General features: G+C 58.2%; 1 protein-coding gene across 1 annotated transcript in view; it reads left to right on the top strand.

The window, feature by feature from the left end:
- Nucleotides 1-17,515, top strand: part of UBE2D2 (ubiquitin conjugating enzyme E2 D2) — a 45,924-nt gene extending 28,409 nt beyond the window's left edge. Inside the window, exons 6-7 of the mRNA XM_054168456.1 lie at nucleotides 5,234-5,327; nucleotides 17,089-17,515. Of these exons, the coding sequence (XP_054024431.1) occupies nucleotides 5,234-5,327; nucleotides 17,089-17,134 (140 nt within the window). The 3' untranslated portion in view covers nucleotides 17,135-17,515. The remainder of the gene's footprint in view (nucleotides 1-5,233; nucleotides 5,328-17,088) is intronic.
- The last annotated feature ends 917 nt before the right edge of the window (nucleotides 17,516-18,432 follow it).

The following is an 18,432-nucleotide window of genomic DNA, read 5'->3' as shown; positions in this document are numbered from 1 at the left end:
CAAAGCACAGGGGCAGAATCCTGTCTGAGTTCCCTGGGGTTCATCACTTCACAGCATGGGTTGGGTTGGAAGGGACCTTCAAGCTCAGCCAGTTCCAGCCCCCTGCCCTGGGCAGGGACAGCTCCCCCCAGCCCAGGCTGCTCAAGGCCAGTGCCTGGCTTCCAGTGCCTGGCTTCCAGTGCCTGTGGATGTCCTCAGGCAGTGGCCAGGGACCAAGTGCCAGGCAGGGGGAGGGAGTGGGGGGAAGCTCAGGGAGGGGACAGCCCTGAGTGGTGTCCCCATGCAGTGATACCTGGCAGTGTCACCCAGAGCAGCAGCAGGGTCAGGCTGTTCCCTTCCAGGAGCTGTTCCACCACCCAGGGCAGGCAGCAGGCAGCAGGAGCCCTATGTGTGGGGTGAGAGAGCCCTGGGAGAGGATGGGGCTGGGACCCACACCTGGGCAGACCAAACCCTGTCCCACAGGAGGGGTTGGCCCTGCTGGGAGCAAGCTCCTGTCCCCAGGGTGGTGGCAGCCCCTTGGCTCCCAGGGACAGGCTCCTGCTGAGGCTTCAGGACCCCTCCTGTTTCACCCCTGGATACCAACTCATGGACCCAGGGAATGGGTTGGGTTGGAAGGGACCTTAAAGCTCATCCAGCTCCAGCCCCCTGCCATGGGCAGGGACACCTCCCACCAGCCCAGGTTGCTCAAGGCCTCATCCAGCCTGGCCTGGAACACCTCCAGGCAGGAGGCAAAATTACAGGCATCAAAAAAACATCTTAGAAACACTTCCCTCAGATCCCCCAGGGTGCCTCAGCAGGGAGCAGAGCTGCACTTAAGCAGCAAGACCTGATGCTTAGAAGATGTATTTCCATCTTGGACAGCCAAATAAACCCTCCAAGGGCAACAGGAAACCCTTTGGTGTGGGCAGTTTTGTTTTCAGTCAGGTTAGAACTGTGCTGCAGGTGATTTGGGAGCTGTGTTGGGAACAAGTTCTGCACCAGGAGGCTGCTGGAACACTGCAGCAGGTTGCCCAGGGAGGTTGTTGGGAACTCATCCCTGGAGATACTCCAGGTGAGGCTGGACAGGGCTCTGGGCAACCTGCTCTGGTGGAGGATGTCCCTGCTGAGTGCAGGGGGTTGGACTGGGTGAGCTTTGGAGGTCCCTTCCAAGCCACACTGTTCCATGCCTCTAGTTCAGCTCTCTAGCAAAGCCTGGCTGTGGTCCTGGCAGGTGCAACTGCTGGGTCAGGGTGACTGGAAGTGAAAATAGCACTTCAGCAGGAAGTGCTTCCAGAGCAGAGTTGGTGTTTGTAGGGCAGCTTTCCTGGGGAGCTGCTGTGGGTGGGGGCCAGCTGTTGGGGTGTAAATCTGTAAGCAGCTGACTACAGCAGAGCTGTGCAGAGAGTGCCCCTGGAACTGCTGGAGAAAGAGGAGAAGGCCAGAAACTAGGAGGCCACAAAGATGGTCAGAGGCCTGGAGAGCCTGTCCTGTGGGAACAGGCTGGGAGAGTTCAGCCTGGAGAAGAGAAGGCTCCAGGGAGACCTCAGAGCAGCCTGCCAGTACCTGAAGGGCTCCAGGAGAGCTGGGGAGGGACTTTGGACAAGGGCTGGGAGTGCCAGGATGAGGGACAATGGCTCTGAGCTGGGAGAGGGGAGACTGAGACTGGAGAGGAGGAAGAAATTGTTGGCAGTGAGGCTGGGGAGACACTGGCACAGGCTGCCCAGGGAGGCTGTGGCTGCCTCCTGCCTGAAGGGGTTGAAGGCCAGGCTGGATGAGGCCTTGAGCAGCCTGGGCTGGTGGGAGGTGTCCCTGCCCATGGCAGGGAGTTGGCACTGGGTGGCCTTGAAAGTCTCTTCCAAGCCACTCTGTGATTTGGAAGATGACTTCTGCATGAGGAAAATGGAGGTCATCAGCTCCTTTGGGAGGTCTTTGCCTTGCCTGTCCTGTGTTGGACTCCCACATGGGCAGCCTCTCCCCTGGTGAGCTTGGTCCCTGTCAGGGTGATGGGGCAGCAGAACTGCTGCTTGCCTTCCTAATGCTGGTAGGCAGAGGCCATCAGGTGCAGCTTTGGGAGTCCTAGCTCCTTCCCTGAATAGTTCTTCACTGCTTCTCTGGCCTCTTGAGCCTCTCCAGAAGCTCACTTGGCCTCTGGGACTTGAGCATCACCACACTGTGTGCAGAAGTGAAGCCTTGTGGCTCCCACAGAGCTGCTTTTGGCTCTTGAAGCCACTGCCAGCTGTAGCTCTGTGCTCTGGCCACCCAAGGGTGTCACAGCTGCACTTGGCTGCGGGCTCATCCCTGCCAACAAGAGCAGCTAATGCTCATGGGTGAGTTGCTGGGCACCTTGGGCTTCCTCCTTCTGCTGACCTTCCAGGGAAGTTGTCTCTCTCCTGGCTCTGGAGCTTATTGCCCCCTCCTGCAGCTGGAGGCTCGTGTCTCCTACAAGTGTCTCCAGGTTCTGGGAACTTTGAGCCTCCTGGGTTGGTTTGATGCCCCAGGAGACAGGTGAGGGTTTAGTTGCTCTCCATGCTGCTAGTGCTGGAAGGAGCTGTGAGGAGCTGAGCTCCTGTCCAGTGACTGAGCAGCTTCCTAGCAGGAGAAACTCCACCATGCAGCTTCTGTGTGAGCCCCATGGTGAGGCCGAGCTCTGTGTGGAGCTGGAACTGCTCTTGCTGCTGCAGGAGCACAGCAGGGGAGCCTGCTGAGCAGAGGAGGTGGATCAGGCAGGGGTTAAGCATGGAGAAAGGAGCTCCTGGAAGTTTGGAGTGTTGAGTGCTCTGTACAAGGAGGCTTTGGCAGTAGAAGCCTGGGTCAGAGTTGTGCTAGGGTGCACTGGGAGACCTCTCACCTCAGAGTGTGCTGCTGGAGCATCCTTAAATGTGAAGTGAGCAGAGAATTAGGTCAGTTGGAAAGGTCCTTAAAGAGCATCCAGTCCAACCATTCTCTCACTCTGCCAAAGCTGGGGCTGAGCCATGGCCCTCAGCACCACAGCTGTTCCAGTCCCTTCAGCATCCTCATAGGCTCTGACTCTCCAGCAGTTCCCTATCCCTCTTTGAACTGGGGGGCCCAGGACTGGCCATAGTTTTGCAGGTGTGGCCTCCCCAGGGTGGAGCAGAGTGGGAGGAGACCCTCCCTAGCCCTGCTGGCTGCCCCCCAGAGCAGCAAAAATTGATCAAGCAGTGATCAAGCTCCTGAGAGGCCTCTGAGTAAATTACTGCTGGGGAGCAGCTGTGTGAGGAGGAAAGGATGAGAGCCCCAGGGCTGTTTAGCCTGGAGAAGGGAAGGCTGTGAGGGACCTGACCAAGGACTATAACTGTCTGAGGGGTGGGTGTCAAGGAGGGGCCAGGCTCTTCTCACTGGTGTCCTGGACAAGGGGCAATGGACACAAACTGGAAGCCAGGAGGTTCCACCTCAACATGAGGGAAAACTTCTCTGGTGTGAGGGTGCTGGAGCCCTGGAGCAGGCTGCCCAGAGAGGCTGTGGAGTCTCCTTCTCTGGAGACCCACCTGGATGTGTTCCTGTGAGACCTCCCTGGGGCAACCCTGCTGTGGCAGGGGGCTTGGACTCAATCTCCAGAGGTTCCTTCCAGTCCCTAACATTCTGTGATTCTATGAAGCAACTTGGAAACACCTTCAGGGAGGGGGATTCAACCACCTCCCTGGGCAGCCTGGGCCAGGCTTTGAGAACCCTTTCAGTGCAGGAGTTTCTTCTGATGTCCAACCTAAACCTCTCCTGGGGCAACTGGAGGCCATTGCCTCTTCTCCTGTCTCCTGATACTAGGGAGCAGAGCCCAACCCCCACATCACTTCAGCCTCCTCTCAGGGAGCTGTAGAGGGCAATGAGGTCTCCCTCAGCCTCCTCTGCTCCATTCTGCCAGAAGAGTGTCCTTGTGGCCCTGCTCCATGGGGAAGCCATGCCCATGGCTCCTTCAGCAGCACCACCAGCAGCCTGTGCTTGAGCAGCTCCTTAGTTGTGAAGACTTTGGTCCAGGCTGGTCCACAGCAGTCAGGAGCCCACTGAAGAAGTTGTTTTTGTGGTCTGCACTGGATGATGGCTGCAGAGCTGCTGAGGGGCCTGGAACATCTCTGTGAGGAGCAGAGGCTGAGAGCCTGGAGAAGAGCATCCCCAGCGGGGAGCTGAGCAAGGCTCAGCAAGAGATAAAGGACCTGTGGGGGGCAAGAGGCTGGGGCCAGACTCTGCTCAGTGATGCCCAGGGACAGGACAAGGAGCAAAGGGCACAAACTGGAACCCAGCAGGTTCCATCTGAACAGGAAGAGTAACCTTACGGAGTGAGGGTGCTGGAGGCCTGGAGCAGGCTGCCCAGAGAGGTTGTGGAGTCTCCTCCTCTGGAGAGCTTCCAACCCCCCCTTGGCCATTGTGCTTCTGGGCAAGCTGCTGTGGGTGCCCTGCTGGAGCAGGGGTTGGACTGGACTGAATGATGTCCAGAGATCTCTTCCAGCTCCTCCATGCTGGGGTCCTGGGATTCTGTGGCTTGGCATCCAGGACAGGAAACAAAAGAGGAGGAGCAGGTGCAGATCTTCTAGCTGGGTCCCAGCTGGGAAGCTGCTGAGCTCAGCCAGCTCTGCAGAGCTCTCCATGGGGTACTGAAGACAATGCTGGAACAGTCATGGAGTGGTTAGAGGTGGTCCAAGGCCAACAAGAGGAGCTCTGGGGGCAGCTATTCAGACAGTGCTGACAGCTACAGGCAGCTCCCAAATGCTTCATTCCCAGGATCCAGCTTCCAACCCCTCCTGGTCATTGTGCCCCTGGGCAAGCTGCTGTGGGTGCCCTGCTGGAGGAGGGGTATGGACTGGATGATGCACAGAAGTCCCTTCCAACCCCACCATGGCTCTGACAGAACACCTACCTGGGGCCTGTGCTCAGATGCCCTTATCTAGGAGGTGTGACCACAACTTGTGATCATGCAAAGCTGTGGAGCTCAGAGGGAGGACTTCCATCCAGAATCCCTTGGCTGAAGCCTGTGGGTTGCTGCTCCCTGGTGTTTCAGAAGAGCAGGGCCAGGTCTGCTGTCTGGGGGGGAAGCCAGAGAGGTGGTGGAGTCCCCATCCCTGGAAGTGTTTAAAAAGAGCCTGGCTGAGGCACTTGGTGCCATGGTTGAGTTGATCAGATGGTGTTGGGTTGGACTTGGTGATCTCAGAGGCCTTTTCCAACCTGGTTAATTCTGGCTGAGCTGGGCAGGTGTCTTCAGCTGCCCTGCAAGCTCTAACCCAGTTTCTGTCTTCTCTCTCCCCAGTACTTTTGTCCATCTGTTCTCTGTTGTGTGATCCCAACCCAGATGATCCTCTAGTGCCTGAGATTGCACGGATCTACAAAACAGATAGAGAAAAGTGAGTATGGAAGCTGCCCCGGGGCCCAGGCAGGGCAGCAGCCCCCCTCAAGCGCTGCCCTGGGGCCTGGGCAGGGCAGCAGCCCCCCTCAGGCACTGCCCCAGGGCCCGGGCAGGGCAGCAGCCCCCCTCAGGCACTGCCCTGGGGCCCGGGCAGGGCAGCAGCCCCCCTCAGGCACTGCCCTGGGGCCCGGGCAGGGCAGCAGCCCCCCTCAAGCGCTGCCCTGGGGCCTGGGCAGGGCAGCAGCCCCCCTCAAGCGCTGCCCCAGGGCCCGGGCAGGGCAGCAGCCCCCCTCAGGCACCGCCCCGGGGCCCGGGCAGGGCAGCAGCCCCCCTCAGGCACTGCCCCGGGGCCCGGGCAGGGCAGCAGCCCCCCTCAGGCGCCGCCCCGGGGCCCGGGCAGGGCAGCAGCCCCCCTCAGGCGCCGCCCCGGGGCCCGGGCAGGGCAGCAGCCCCCCTCAGGCACCGCCCCGGGGCCCGGGCAGGGCAGCAGCCCCCCTCAGGCACCGCTCCGGGGCCTGGGCAGGGCAGCAGCCCCCCTCAGGCACCGCCCCGGGGCCCGGGCAGGGCAGCAGCCCCCCTCAGGCACCGCCCCGGGGCCCGGGCAGGGCAGCAGCCCCCCTCAAGCGCTGCCCTGGGGCCCGGGCAGGGCAGCAGCCCCCCTCAGGCACCGCCCCGGGGCCCGGGCAGGGCAGCAGCCCCCCTCAGGCACTGCTCCGGGGCCCGGGCAGGGCAGCAGCCCCCCTCAGGCACCGCCCCGGGGCCCGGGCAGGGCAGCAGCCCCCCTCAAGCGCCGAGGGGCACCTGAAAGCAGCCACTCCTGGGGACCCTGAGAACCTGGCTTTGCCTTTTTTCACTTCAGCCCTGGCCCCCAGAGGGATTTCTTTTTTCCCCTCCCTGGGAGCTGCAGTACCAGCTCCACCCTGCTGGGGGAGGGTTTGGGTGGCAGAAGGCTCTGGAGGCCTTGTCCTGCACGGAAAAGGCTTTCACTGGTCTTGTAGCTGCTGATTTAGAGGCTGGCTTGCTTCAGTGGCAAGGGGAATGTGGGGCTGTGGAGCTGGAAGCTGAAGGTGGTGAGCAGGCTTGGGAGGGCCTTCACTGCCTGCTTTGGTGCCTTTGAGCCAGCAGAGGGAGAGCTGTGGCAGGAGAACATCTCCAGGGTAGGGTTCTGCAAGCCAAGGCTGCTCCTTGGACAGCACAAGGCAGGAGGGTGGTGGAGAGGTGGTCTGGGAGCACTCTGAAGCCAGCAGCACCAGCAGGGAGGACTCTGGCACCAAAGAGCAACAGCTTCATGCCTTCTGCAAACTGTTCCCTCCCAGGGCTGAGCTGTAGTGTTCATTTCTGCAGCTCCCTGCTCCTCTCAGAAGCAGCTGGGAAGGGAACTGATTTCCCCAGACATGGTTGTTCTGCCTGCTTGAGGAGCAGCTTCTGGAGCTGTCTGAGCAGTGCTGTGAAGGCCAGGGCTGCCCCCTTCCTCCTCCCCCTGGACCTTCACACAACCTAAACTCCAGCCCCAGGGCTTAGCTGATGCACAGCACTAGGAAGCTTGTGGCTGCAGGTGTCTCAGAAGTGAACAAGACCAAGGTGCCTCCTGTTGTCAGGTCAGGCAGAAGGTGGCAGCAGCTCTCTTAACCACACCAACTGCTGCTCTGCCCAGCCTGAGCTTGCCCCTAGCAGTGCCTCTGGCTGCAGAGGCTGTTTGGGTGCTGAGGAAGAGGAGCAATTTGTGCCTTCAAGAGTCCAAATCCAAACCTGATGTGGGACCAGTGGTGGTGTCCTGAGGGTCACCACTACAGCCACATGTAGCCTGCAGCCAGAAAGGAGCCTGGCAGGGGTTGGTAGATGCCAGCTGCTGGGCTTGGTGCCTCAGGAAGGAGGAGGATTGGGGTGGCAGGGACACAGGAATCCATTTTTCCCCCCAGAAAGCCACAATTCAGAGCTGCAGTGCTGGTTCCCAGGGGATGCATGTTGGGGCAGGCAGAGGTGAAGACTTCCAGCAGACAGTTTGCCCTCAGACATCTGCTTGGTGGCCCAGATCCCAAAGGTCCTGCTGGAAGTGGGACTGGTTGGTTCTTTCCCATGGTTGCCCAGGGATGTGGTTGAGGCCTCATCCTTGCAGACATTCAAGACTGGCCTTGCTGTGTCCCTGGGCAGCCTGCTCTGGCTGGAGGTGTCCCTGCTGCCTGCAGGGGGGTTGACCTTGGAGGGTCCCTTCCACCCCATGCACTCTTGGTGCCGTGGGCTTTCACTTCCCTCTTCTGCCTTCTCTTGCCATTTGCTCTCAAAGCTGCCAAATACCTGCTGCTGCAGGAGAGGTTTTGAGCTTGTTCCATGGGGGGAGCTTCCCAGAGTGCATCAGGTTTGGAAGGGAACCTCAAAAGTCACCTTGTCCAACCCCCCTGCAGTCCTGGGGGCACCTCCAACTGGAGCAGGCTGCCCAGGGACACAGACCTTGAGTGCCTGCAGGGATGGAGCCACAACCTGTTCCAGTGTCTCTCCACCCTCACTGTGCAGAACTTCCTCCTGGTGTCCAACCCTGCCCTGCTCCAGCTCCAAAGCTCACCAGGAGAGCCCCCAGCGAGGAGCTCCCACTGAGGCTCTTGCAGCTGGCGGCTGCAGCTGCACATTTCCTGCACTTTCTGATGTGCCACAGCCAGCTGCAGGCTGAGGGATCCCAGGGAAAAGAACTGAGGGGAAAATGGACCAGGAGAAGCTTTCAGTTACAAAACTGAGCCTTTATTTTGATTGTCAAACCATTTTGGACCCTTTTTGACAGGAGTGTTGGACCCTTTTTGAGAGGCCTTTCAGACCCTTCTTTAAGAGGCATTTCAGACCCTTTTTGGGAGGCCTTTCAGACTCTTTTGGGGAGGCATTTCAGACCCTTTTTGGGAGGCATTTCAGACCCTTTTTGGGAGGCCTTTCAGACCTTTCTTTAAGAGGCATTTCAGACCCTTTTTGGGAGGCATTTCAGACCCTTTTTGAGAGGCATTTCAGACCCTTTTTGGGAGGCATTTCAGACCCTTTTTGGGAGGCATTTCAGACCCTTTTTGGGAGGCCTTTCAGACCTTTCTTTAAGAGGCATTTCAGACCCTTTTTGGGAGGCATTTCAGACCCTTTTTGAGAGGCATTTCAGACCCTTCTTTAAGAGGCATTTCAGACCCTTTTTGGGAGGCGTTTCAGACCCTTTTTGGGAGGCCTTTCAGACCTTTCTTTAAGAGGCATTTCAGACCCTTTTTGGGAGGCATTTCAGACCCTTTTTGAGAGGCATTTCAGACCCTTTTTGGGAGGCATTTCAGACCCTTTTTGGGAGGCCTTTCAGACCCTTATTGGGAGGCATTTCAGACCCTTTTTGAGAGGCATTTCAGACCCTTTTGGGAGGCATTTTAGACCCTTTTTGAGAGGCCTTTCAGACCTTTCTTTAAGAGGCCTTTCAGACCCTTTTTGAGAGGCATTTCAGACCCTTTTTGAGAGGCATTTCAGACCTTTCTTTAAGAGGCCTTTCAGACCCTTTTTGGGAGGCCTTTTAGACCCTTCTTTAAGAGGCATTTTAGACCCTTTTTGAGAGGCCTTTCAGATCTTTCTTTAAGAGGCATTTCAGACCCTTTTTGGGAGGCATTTCAGACCTTTTTGGAGGCATTTTAGACCCTTCTTTAAGAGGCATTTCAGACCCTTTTTGGGAGGCCTTTTAGACCCTTCTTTAAGAGGCATTTTAGACCCTTTTTGAGAGGCCTTTCAGACCTTTCTTTAAGAGGCCTTTCAGACCCTTTTTGGGAGGCATTTCAGACCCTTTTTGGGAGGCATTTCAGACCTTTTGTCCCTTTTTAGAGCCATTTTAGACCTTTTCCCCCCTCTTAGAGCCATTTTAGACTTTTTTCCCCCTTTTAGAACCATTTTAGACCTTTTTTCCCCTTTTAGAGCCATTTTAGACCTTTTCCCCCCTTTTAGAGCCATTTTAGACCTTTTCCCACCTTTTAGAGCCATTTTAGACCTCTTCCCCCCTTTTAGAGCCATTTTAGACCTTTTTTCCCCTCTTAGAGCCATTTTAGACCTTTTTTCCCCTTTTAGAGCCATTTTAGACCTTTTTTCCCCTTTTAGAGCCATTTTAGACCCTTTTTCCCCTTTTAGAGCCATTTTAGACCTTTTTTCCCCTTTTAGAGCCATTTTAGACTTTTTTTCCCCTTTTTAGAGCCATTTTATATTTTAAGGACCATTTTAGACCTTTTATTTTTTTAAGGGCCATTTTAGATCATTTTCTTTTTAGAGCCACTTTAGACCTTTTTCCAGAGCCATTTTAGACCCTTTTTTTCCCAGAGGCTTAGAGAATTTTGCTTATTGTTAAAATTCTTTTAACCTGTAAAGCAATTGATTTATTTTTCCCCCATTGTCTTTAAATTTCTTTTTCCCAAATTTGGTACACATTCTGATTATTTTTGCATTCTCTTAACGATTTGTCCCTTTGGAAACTGTTTGTAATAATTTTTGAACTCTAAAATTCCACTGAAATCCTTCCCCCAAAATGCTGCAACTCCTTCCCCCCAAAATACTGCAGATCCTTCCCCCCCAAATGCTGCAACTCCTTCCCCCAACAAGTGCTGCAAATCTTCCCCCCCCCCCAAAATCCATTAACTTAAAACTAATGTTTACAAAAGGCCACTTGAAAGAATGCAAAAAGAATTAAGACTTGGGACAACTTTTGAATAAGTAATTTAAAGATAATTAGGGGGAAAAAAAATGAAATTTCTTCAAGTGTAAAAATAATTTTAAGAGAATGAGTTGACCAAATCACAGAAATGATGAAATGAGGAAAAGGAGATTGGAATACAGGTGGCAAAGCTCTGTGCTGGAGCCTCTCCCCTGAGCAGCGCCCCTGGATGAGTGACCTCCACCTCTCCGCTCAGCCCTGCCCCCTGCTCTCACTGCTTGGCACCAAAGTGCACCTTGGCTGCCCTGCTGCACCCTGGTGCCAGGAGCCACAGCATGGTGTAGGTTGGAAGGGACCTCAGAGCTCAGCCAGTGCCAGCCCCTGCCCTGGGCAGGGACACCTCCCACCAGCCCAGGCTGCTCAAGGCCTCATCCAGCCTGGCCTGGAACACCTCCAGGCAGGAGGCAGCCACAGCCTCCCTGGGCAGCCTGTGCCAGTGTCTCCCCAGCCTCACTGCCAACAATTTCTTCCTCATCTCCAGTCTCAGTCTCCCCTCTCCCAGCTCAAAGCCATTGTCCCTTGTCCTGGCACTCCCAGCCCTTGTCCAAAGTCCCTCCCCAGCTCTCCTGGAGCCCTTCAGGTACTGGCAGGCTGCTCTGAGGTCTCCCTTCAGCCTTCTCTTCTCCAGACTGAACAGCCCAAACTCTCCCAGCCTGTGCCCATAGGGAAGGTTCTCCAGCCTTTGATTATCTTTGTGGTGCTCCTCTGGACCTCTTTCATCACTCTGGAGCCTGTCTGGTGCCACAGCCCCAGTAAACCCCTGTATGGGACCCTGTGTGCTGCTGTTCAGGACCCCCTGTGCTGCCCTGTTCATCCCCCTATGTGCTGCTGCTGAGTGAGGAGCCTGGGTGCTGCTGCTGCTGCTGAGTGAGGAGCCTGGGTGCTGCTGCTGCTGAGTGAGGAGCCTGGATGCTGCTGAGTGAGGAGCCTGGGTGGTGCTGCTGCTGAGTGAGGAGCCTGGGTGCTGCTGCTGAGTGAGGAGCCTGGGTGCTGCTGCTGCTGAGTGAGGAGCCTGGGTGCTGCTGCTGCTGCTGCTGAGTGAGGAGCCTGGGTGCTGCTGCTGCTGCTGAGTGAGGAGCCTGGGTGCTGCTGCTGCTGAGTGAGGAGCCTGGGTGCTGCTGCTGCTGCTGAGTGAGGAGCCTGGGTGCTGCTGCTGCTGAGTGAGGAGCCTGGGTGCTGCTGCTGCTGAGTGAGGAGCCTGGGTGCTGCTGCTGCTGCTGAGTGAGGAGCCTGGGTGCTGCTGCTGAGTGAGGAGCCTGGGTGCTTCTGCTGCTGAGTGAGGAGCCTGGGTGCTGCTGCTGCTGAGTGAGGAGCCTGGGTGCTGCTGCTGCTGAGTGAGGAGCCTGGGTGCTGCTGCTGCTGCTGAGTGAAGAGCCTGGGTGCTGCTGCTGCTGAGTGAGGAGCCTGGGTGCTGCTGCTGCTGAGTGAGGAGCCTGGGTGCTGCTGCTGCTGAGTGAGGAGCCTGGGTGCTGCTGCTGCTGCTGAGTGAAGAGCCTGGGTGCTGCTGCTGAGTGAGGAGCCTGGGTGCTGCTGCTGCTGAGTGAGAGCCTGGTGCTGCTGCTGCTGAGTGAGGAGCCTGGGTGCTGCTGCTGCTGAGTGAGGAGCCTGGGTGCTGCTGCTGCTGAGTGAGGAGCCTGGGTGCTGCTGCTGCTGAGTGAGGAGCCTGGGTGCTGCTGCTGCTGCTGAGTGAGGAGCCTGGGGGCTGCTGCTGCTGCTGAGTGAGGAGCCTGGGTGCTGCTGCTGCTGAGTGAGGAGCCTGGGTGCTGCTGCTGCTGAGTGAGGAGCCTGTGTGGTGCTGCTGCTGAGTGAGGAGCCTAGGTGCTGCTGCTGCTGAGTGAGGAGCCTGGGTGCTGCTGCTGCTGAGTGAGGAGCCTGGGTGCTGCTGCTGCTGCTGAGTGAGGAGCCTGGGTGCTGCTGCTGCTGCTGCGTGAGGAGCCTGGGTGCTGCTGCTGCTGCTGAGTGAGGAGCCTGGGTGCTGCTTGCTGCTGAGTGAGGAGCCTGGGTGCTGCTGCTGCTGCTGAGTGAGGAGCCTGGGTGCTGCTGCTGCTGCTGAGTGAGGAGCCTGGGTGCTGCTGCTGCTGAGTGAGGAGCCTGGGTGCTGCTGCTGCTGCTGAGTGAGGAGCCTGGGGGCTGCTGCTGCTGCTGAGTGAGGAGCCTGGGTGCTGCTGCTGCTGCTGAGTGAGGAGCCTGGGTGCTGCTGCTGCTGCTGAGTGAGGAGCCTGGGTGCTGCTGCTGCTGCTGAGTGAGGAGCCTGGGTGCTGCTGCTGCTGAGTGAGGAGCCTGGGTGCTGCTGCTGCTGAGTGAGGAGCCTGGGTGCTGCTGCTGCTGCTGAGTGAGGAGCCTGGGTGCTGCTGCTGCTGAGTGAGGAGCCTGGGTGCTGCTGCTGCTGCTGAGTGAGGAGCCTGGGTGCTGCTGCTGCTGCTGAGTGAGGAGCCTGGGTGCTGCTGCTGCTGAGTGAGGAGCCTGGGTGCTGCTGCTGCTGCTGAGTGAGGAGCCTGGGTGCTGCTGCTGCTGCTGAGTGAGGAGCCTGGGTGCTGCTGCTGCTGCTGAGTGAGGAGCCTGGGTGCTGCTGCTGCTGAGTGAGGAGCCTGGGTGCTGCTGCTGCTGCTGAGTGAGGAGCCTGGGTGCTGCTGCTGCTGCTGCTGAGTGAGGAGCCTGGGTGCTGCTGCTGCTGCTGAGTGAGGAGCCTGGGTGCTGCTGCTGCTGTTGAGTGAGGAGCCTGGGTGCTGCTGCTGCTGCTGAGGGAGGAGCCGGGGTGCTGCTGCTGCTGCTGAGTGAGGAGCCTGGGTGCTGCTGCTGCTGCTGAGTGAGGAGCCTGGGTGCTGCTGCTGCTGCTGAGTGAGGAGCCTGGGTGCTGCTGCTGCTGAGTGAGGAGCCTGTGTGGTGCTGCTGCTGAGTGAGGAGCCTGGGTGCTGCTGCTGCTGAGTGAGGAGCCTGGGTGCTGCTGCTGCTGCTGAGTGAGGAGCCTGGGTGCTGCTGCTGCTGAGTGAGGAGCCTGGGTGCTGCTGCTGCTGAGTGAGGAGCCTGGGTGCTGCTGCTGAGTGAGGAGCCTGGGTGCTGCTGTTGCTGCTGAGTGAGGAGCCTGTGTGGTGCTGCTGCTGCTGAGTGAGGAGCCTGGGTGCTGCTGCTGCTGAGTGAGGAGCCTGGGTGCTGCTGCTGCTGAGTGAGGAGCCTGGGTGCTGCTGCTGCTGAGTGAGGAGCCTGGGTGCTGCTGCTGCTGCTGAGTGAGGAGCCTGGGTGCTGCTGCTGCTGCTGAGTGAGGAGCATGGGTGCTGCTGCTGCTGAGTGAGGAGCCTGGGTGCTGCTGCTGCTGCTGAGTGAGGAGCCTGTGTGCTGCTGCTGCTGCTGAGTGAGGAGCCTGGGTGCTGCTGCTGCTGCTGAGTGAGGAGCCTGGGTGCTGCTGCTGCTGCTGAGTGAGGAGCCTGGGTGCTGCTGCTGCTGAGTGAGGAGCCTGGGTGCTGCTGCTGCTGAGTGAGGAGCCTGGGTGCTGCTGCTGCTGAGTGAGGAGCCTGGGTGCTGCTGCTGCTGCTGAGTGAGGAGCCTGGGTGCTGCTGCTGCTGCTGAGTGAGGAGCCTGGGTGCTGCTGCTGCTGCTGAGTGAGGAGCCTGGGTGCTGCTGCTGCTGCTGAGTGAGGAGCCTGGTGCTGCTGCTGCTGCTGAGTGAGGAGCCTGGGTGCTGCTGCTGCTGAGTGAGGAGCCTGGGTGCTGCTGCTGCTGCTGAGTGAGGAGCCTGGGTGCTGCTGCTGCTGCTGAGTGAGGAGCCTGGGTGCTGCTGCTGCTGCTGAGTGAGGAGCCTGGGTGCTGCTGCTGCTGCTGAGTGAGGAGCCTGGGTGCTGCTGCTGCTGCTGAGTGAGGAGCCTGGGTGCTGCTGCTGCTGCTGAGTGAGGAGCCTGGGTGCTGCTGCTGCTGAGTGAGGAGCCTGGGTGCTGCTGCTGCTGCTGAGTGAGGAGCCTGGGTGCTGCTGCTGCTGAGTGAGGAGCCTGGGTGCTGCTGCTGCTGCTGAGTGAGGAGCCTGGGTGCTGCTGCTGCTGCTGAGTGAGGAGCCTGGGTGCTGCTGCTGCTGAGTGAGGAGCCTGGGTGCTGCTGCTGCTGCTGAGTGAGGAGCCTGGGTGCTGCTGCTGCTGAGTGAGGAGCCTGGGTGCTGCTGCTGCTGCTGAGTGAGGAGCCTGGGTGGTGCTGCTGCTGCTGAGTGAGGAGCCTGGGTGCTGCTGCTGTTGAGTGAGGAGCCTGGGTGCTGCTGCTGCTGCTGAGTGAGGAGCCTGGGTGCTGCTGCTGCTGCTGCTGAGTGAGGAGCCTGGGTGCTGCTGCTGCTGAGTGAGGAGCCTGGGTGCTGCTGCTGCTGCTGTTGAGTGAGGAGCCTGGGTGCTGCTGCTGCTGCTGTTGAGTGAGGAGCCTGGGGGGTGCTGCTGCTGAGTGAGGAGCCTGGGTGCTGCTGCTGCTGAGTGAGGAGCCTGGGGGCTGCTGCTGCTGCTGAGTGAGGAGCCTGGGTGCTGCTGCTGCTGAGTGAGGAGCCTGGGTGCTGCTGCTGCTGCTGAGTGAGGAGCCTGGGTGCTGCTGCTGCTGAGTGAGGAGCCTGGGTGGTGCTGCTGCTGCTGAGTGAGGAGCCTGGGGGCTGCTGCTGCTGCTGAGTGAGGAGCCTGGGTGGTGCTGCTGCTGAGTGAGGAGCCTGGGTGCTGCTGCTGCTGAGTGAGGAGCCTGGGGGCTGCTGCTGCTGCTGAGTGAGGAGCCTGGGTGCTGCTGCTGCTGAGTGAGGAGCCTGGGGGCTGCTGCTGCTGCTGAGTGAGGAGCCTGGGTGCTGCTGCTGCTGAGTGAGGAGCCTGGGTGGTGCTGCTGCTGAGTGAGGAGCCTGGGTGCTGCTGCTGCTGAGTGAGGAGCCTGTGTGGTGCTGCTGCTGCTGAGTGAGGAGCCTGGGTGCTGCTGCTGCTGAGTGAGGAGCCTGGGTGCTGCTGCTGCTGAGTGAGGAGCCTGGGTGCTGCTGCTGCTGAGTGAGGAGCCTGGGTGCTGCTGCTGCTGCTGTTGAGTGAGGAGCCTGGGTGCTGCTGCTGCTGCTGCTGCTGAGTGAGGAGCCTGGGTGCTGCTGCTGCTGCTGAGTGAGGAGCCTGGGGGCTGCTGCTGAGTGAGGAGCCTGGGTGCTGCTGCTGCTGCTGAGTGAGGAGCCTGGGTGCTGCTGCTGCTGCTGAGTGAGGAGCCTGTGTGGTGCTGCTGCTGCTGCTGAGTGAGGAGCCTGGGGGCTGCTGCTGAGTGAGGAGCCTGGGTGCTGCTGCTGCTGCTGAGTGAGGAGCCTGTGTGCTGCTGCTGCTGCTGAGTGAGGAGCCTGTGTGCTGCTGCTGCTGAGTGAGGAGCCTGTGTGGTGCTGCTGCTGCTGCTGAGTGAGGAGCCTGGGTGCTGCTGCTGCTGAGTGAGGAGCCTGGGTGCTGCTGCTGCTGAGTGAGGAGCCTGGGTGCTGCTGCTGAGTGAGGAGCCTGTGTGGTGCTGCTGCTGCTGCTGAGTGGGTAACCTGTGTGCTGCTGCTGAGTGAGTAACCTGTGTGCTGCTGAGTGGGTAACCTGTGTGCTGCTGAGTGAGTAACCTGTGTGCTGCTGCTGAGTGAGTAACCTGTGTGCTGCTGAGTGGGTAACCTGTGTGCTGCTGCTGAGTGGGTAACCTGTGTGCTGCTGCTGAGTGGTAACCTGTGTGCTGCTGAGTGAGTAACCTGTGTGCTGCTGCTGAGTGAGTAACCTGTGTGCTGCTGCTGAGTGAGTAACCTGTGTGCTGCTGCTGAGTGGGTAACCTGTGTGCTGCTGAGTGGGTAACCTGTGTGCTGCTGCTGAGTGAGTAACCTGTGTGCTGCTGCTGAGTGAGTAACCTGTGTGCTGCTGCTGAGTGAGTAACCTGTGTGCTGCTGCTGAGTGGTAACCTGTGTGCTGCTGAGTGAGTAACCTGTGTGCTGCTGCTGAGTGAGTAACCTGTGTGCTGCTGCTGAGTGAGTAACCTGTGTGCTGCTGCTGAGTGGGTAACCTGTGTGCTGCTGAGTGGGTAACCTGTGTGCTGCTGCTGAGTGAGTAACCTGTGTGCTGCTGCTGAGTGAGTAACCTGTGTGCTGCTGCTGAGTGAGTAACCTGTGTGCTGCTGCTGAGTGGTAACCTGTGTGCTGCTGAGTGAGTAACCTGTGTGCTGCTGCTGAGTGAGTAACCTGTGTGCTGCTGCTGAGTGGGTAACCTGTGTGCTGCTGAGTGGGTAACCTGTGTGCTGCTGCTGAGTGAGTAACCTGTGTGCTGCTGCTGAGTGAGTAACCTGTGTGCTGCTGCTGAGTGAGTAACCTGTGTGCTGCTGCTGAGTGGTAACCTGTGTGCTGCTGAGTGGGTAACCTGTGTGCTGCTGCTGAGTGGGTAACCTGTGTGCTGCTGCTGAGTGAGTAACCTGTGTGCTGCTGAGTGAGTAACCTGTGTGCTGCTGCTGAGTGGGTAACCTGTGTGCTGCTGAGTGGTAACCTGTGTGCTGCTGCTGAGTGGGTAACCTGTGTGCTGCTGAGTGGGTAACCTGTGTGCTGCTGCTGAGTGGTAACCTGTGTGCTGCTGAGTGAGTAACCTGTGTGCTGCTGAGTGAGTAACCTGTGTGCTGCTGCTGAGTGGGTAACCTGTGTGCTGCTGAGTGGGTAACCTGTGTGCTGCTGCTGAGTGGGTAACCTGTGTGCTGCTGCTGAGTGGGTAACCTGTGTGCTGCTGCTGAGTGGTAACCTGTGTGCTGCTGAGTGAGTAACCTGTGTGCTGCTGCTGAGTGGGTAACCTGTGTGCTGCTGCTGAGTGGTAACCTGTGTGCTGCTGCTGAGTGGTAACCTGTGTGCTGCTGAGTGAGTAACCTGTGTGCTGCTGCTGAGTGGGTAACCTGTGTGCTGCTGCTGAGTGAGTAACCTGTGTGCTGCTGCTGAGTGGGTAACCTGTGTGCTGCTGAGTGAGTAACCTGTGTGCTGCTGAGTGAGTAATCTGTGTGCTGCTGAGTGAGTAACCTGTGTGCTGCTGAGTGGTAACCTGTGTGCTGCTGCTGAGTGAGTAACCTGTGTGCTGCTCTCTTTCCCCGTGCAGGTACAACAGAATAGCTCGGGAATGGACTCAGAAGTACGCCATGTAACGCCAGCAATTATGGGATAACCTCTACAAATAAAGATAGGGGAACTCTGAGAGAGAGAAAGAGAGAGAGAGAGAGAGAGAAAGTCCTTTTGATTTCCATTTGACTGCTTTCTATGAGCCCACGCCTCCTCCTCCTCCCCCGTGCACATTGTTTACCTGACCCAGCAGTGCTGCGTGTTGTACATACTCGGAACAACGACCCCCAACCTCCTCTACCCTCCCTCCCCACCAGCATTGACTCCTAGCAGAGAACTTCTTTGTGTGTGTGTGTCCAAAGCTGCTGCTTCAGCCATAACGTTGTGAGCCTAAAAGCATTCCTGCCGCGAAGCCAAATTGAGGGTTGCCGGGCAGGGGGCGGGACCGGGGTGGTGCCGAGCGGTGGTGCCGGGGGGGAAGGTGCAGGGAGCCACCATCTGGTCGTGGAAGGGTTGGAAGTGGAATCCTTTTACACTCATAACAGTTATGAGCGAGCAAGGTGAAGAACCTGCAGCTGTCTCTGTATCCATTTGACTCTGAAGGACCTAACACCTTTAGGTTTAAAGGTCCTGAGCAACCAGAGGGAAGCAAAACAGACAAACAATTCTGTGTGCCCACATCCTGTGGTTGTTTAAGGTGGAAGTGGAAACCAAGTTCCTCCCTTCCCCCCCCCCCCCCCCTCCATCTCCACTGGGTTTTGGAGCTCTTAGGTGCATCCAAGTGAGGTTGATTTTGGGTTCTGGTTTTGGTTTCACCTCTCTCCCTTCCCCTCCATCCTCTTGGTTTGTAGCTGGTTTCTCACTCAATACCTAGCTGATAGCTCTTCTGTTTTGGGTTTTTTTTTTCCTCCTTAAGTTTTGGTTTTGGTTTTTTTTTAAACTGCTTAGGTCTGGATGTAAGGGTGACAAAAAAAAAAAGGCAACAGAACATAAATCTCTCCCAACCCAACCATTTGACAGCAAACTTTGTGTATAGTAAGGAGCTGAGCGCTCCCCCCCCCCGGAGCTTGTACGGTGGAGAATGATTAATCTGTGTAATAAACTGATTTCCTCCAGTCATTCCATCCAGCTTTGGTCTCAGTGGGCTTTTAATGTGAGGAGCAAGCTTGGCACAAGCCTGAGAGCTGGTGGTGTGGATCCTCTCTAGAAACCTCCTCCTGCCTTTGGAAGCCCTGCAGCGCTCGGGCTCTGCGTCACGCCGAGGTCGCGCAGCCGGACGGGACGGAGGCCAGCTGAGAGCGCTCAGCTGAGCTCAGGACCTGCACTTGGGGGTGCCAGGAGGCCCTTTCTCGACTCTTCAGCCACAGCAGCAGCTTTGCTAAAA

This window comes from Dryobates pubescens, chromosome 16 (assembly GCF_014839835.1).
Source record: "Dryobates pubescens isolate bDryPub1 chromosome 16, bDryPub1.pri, whole genome shotgun sequence".
In the NCBI taxonomy this organism is placed as follows: domain Eukaryota; kingdom Metazoa; phylum Chordata; class Aves; order Piciformes; family Picidae; genus Dryobates; species Dryobates pubescens.
Note: the sequence above shows the minus strand (reverse complement) of the source record. Positions and strands in the feature narration are given on the sequence as shown.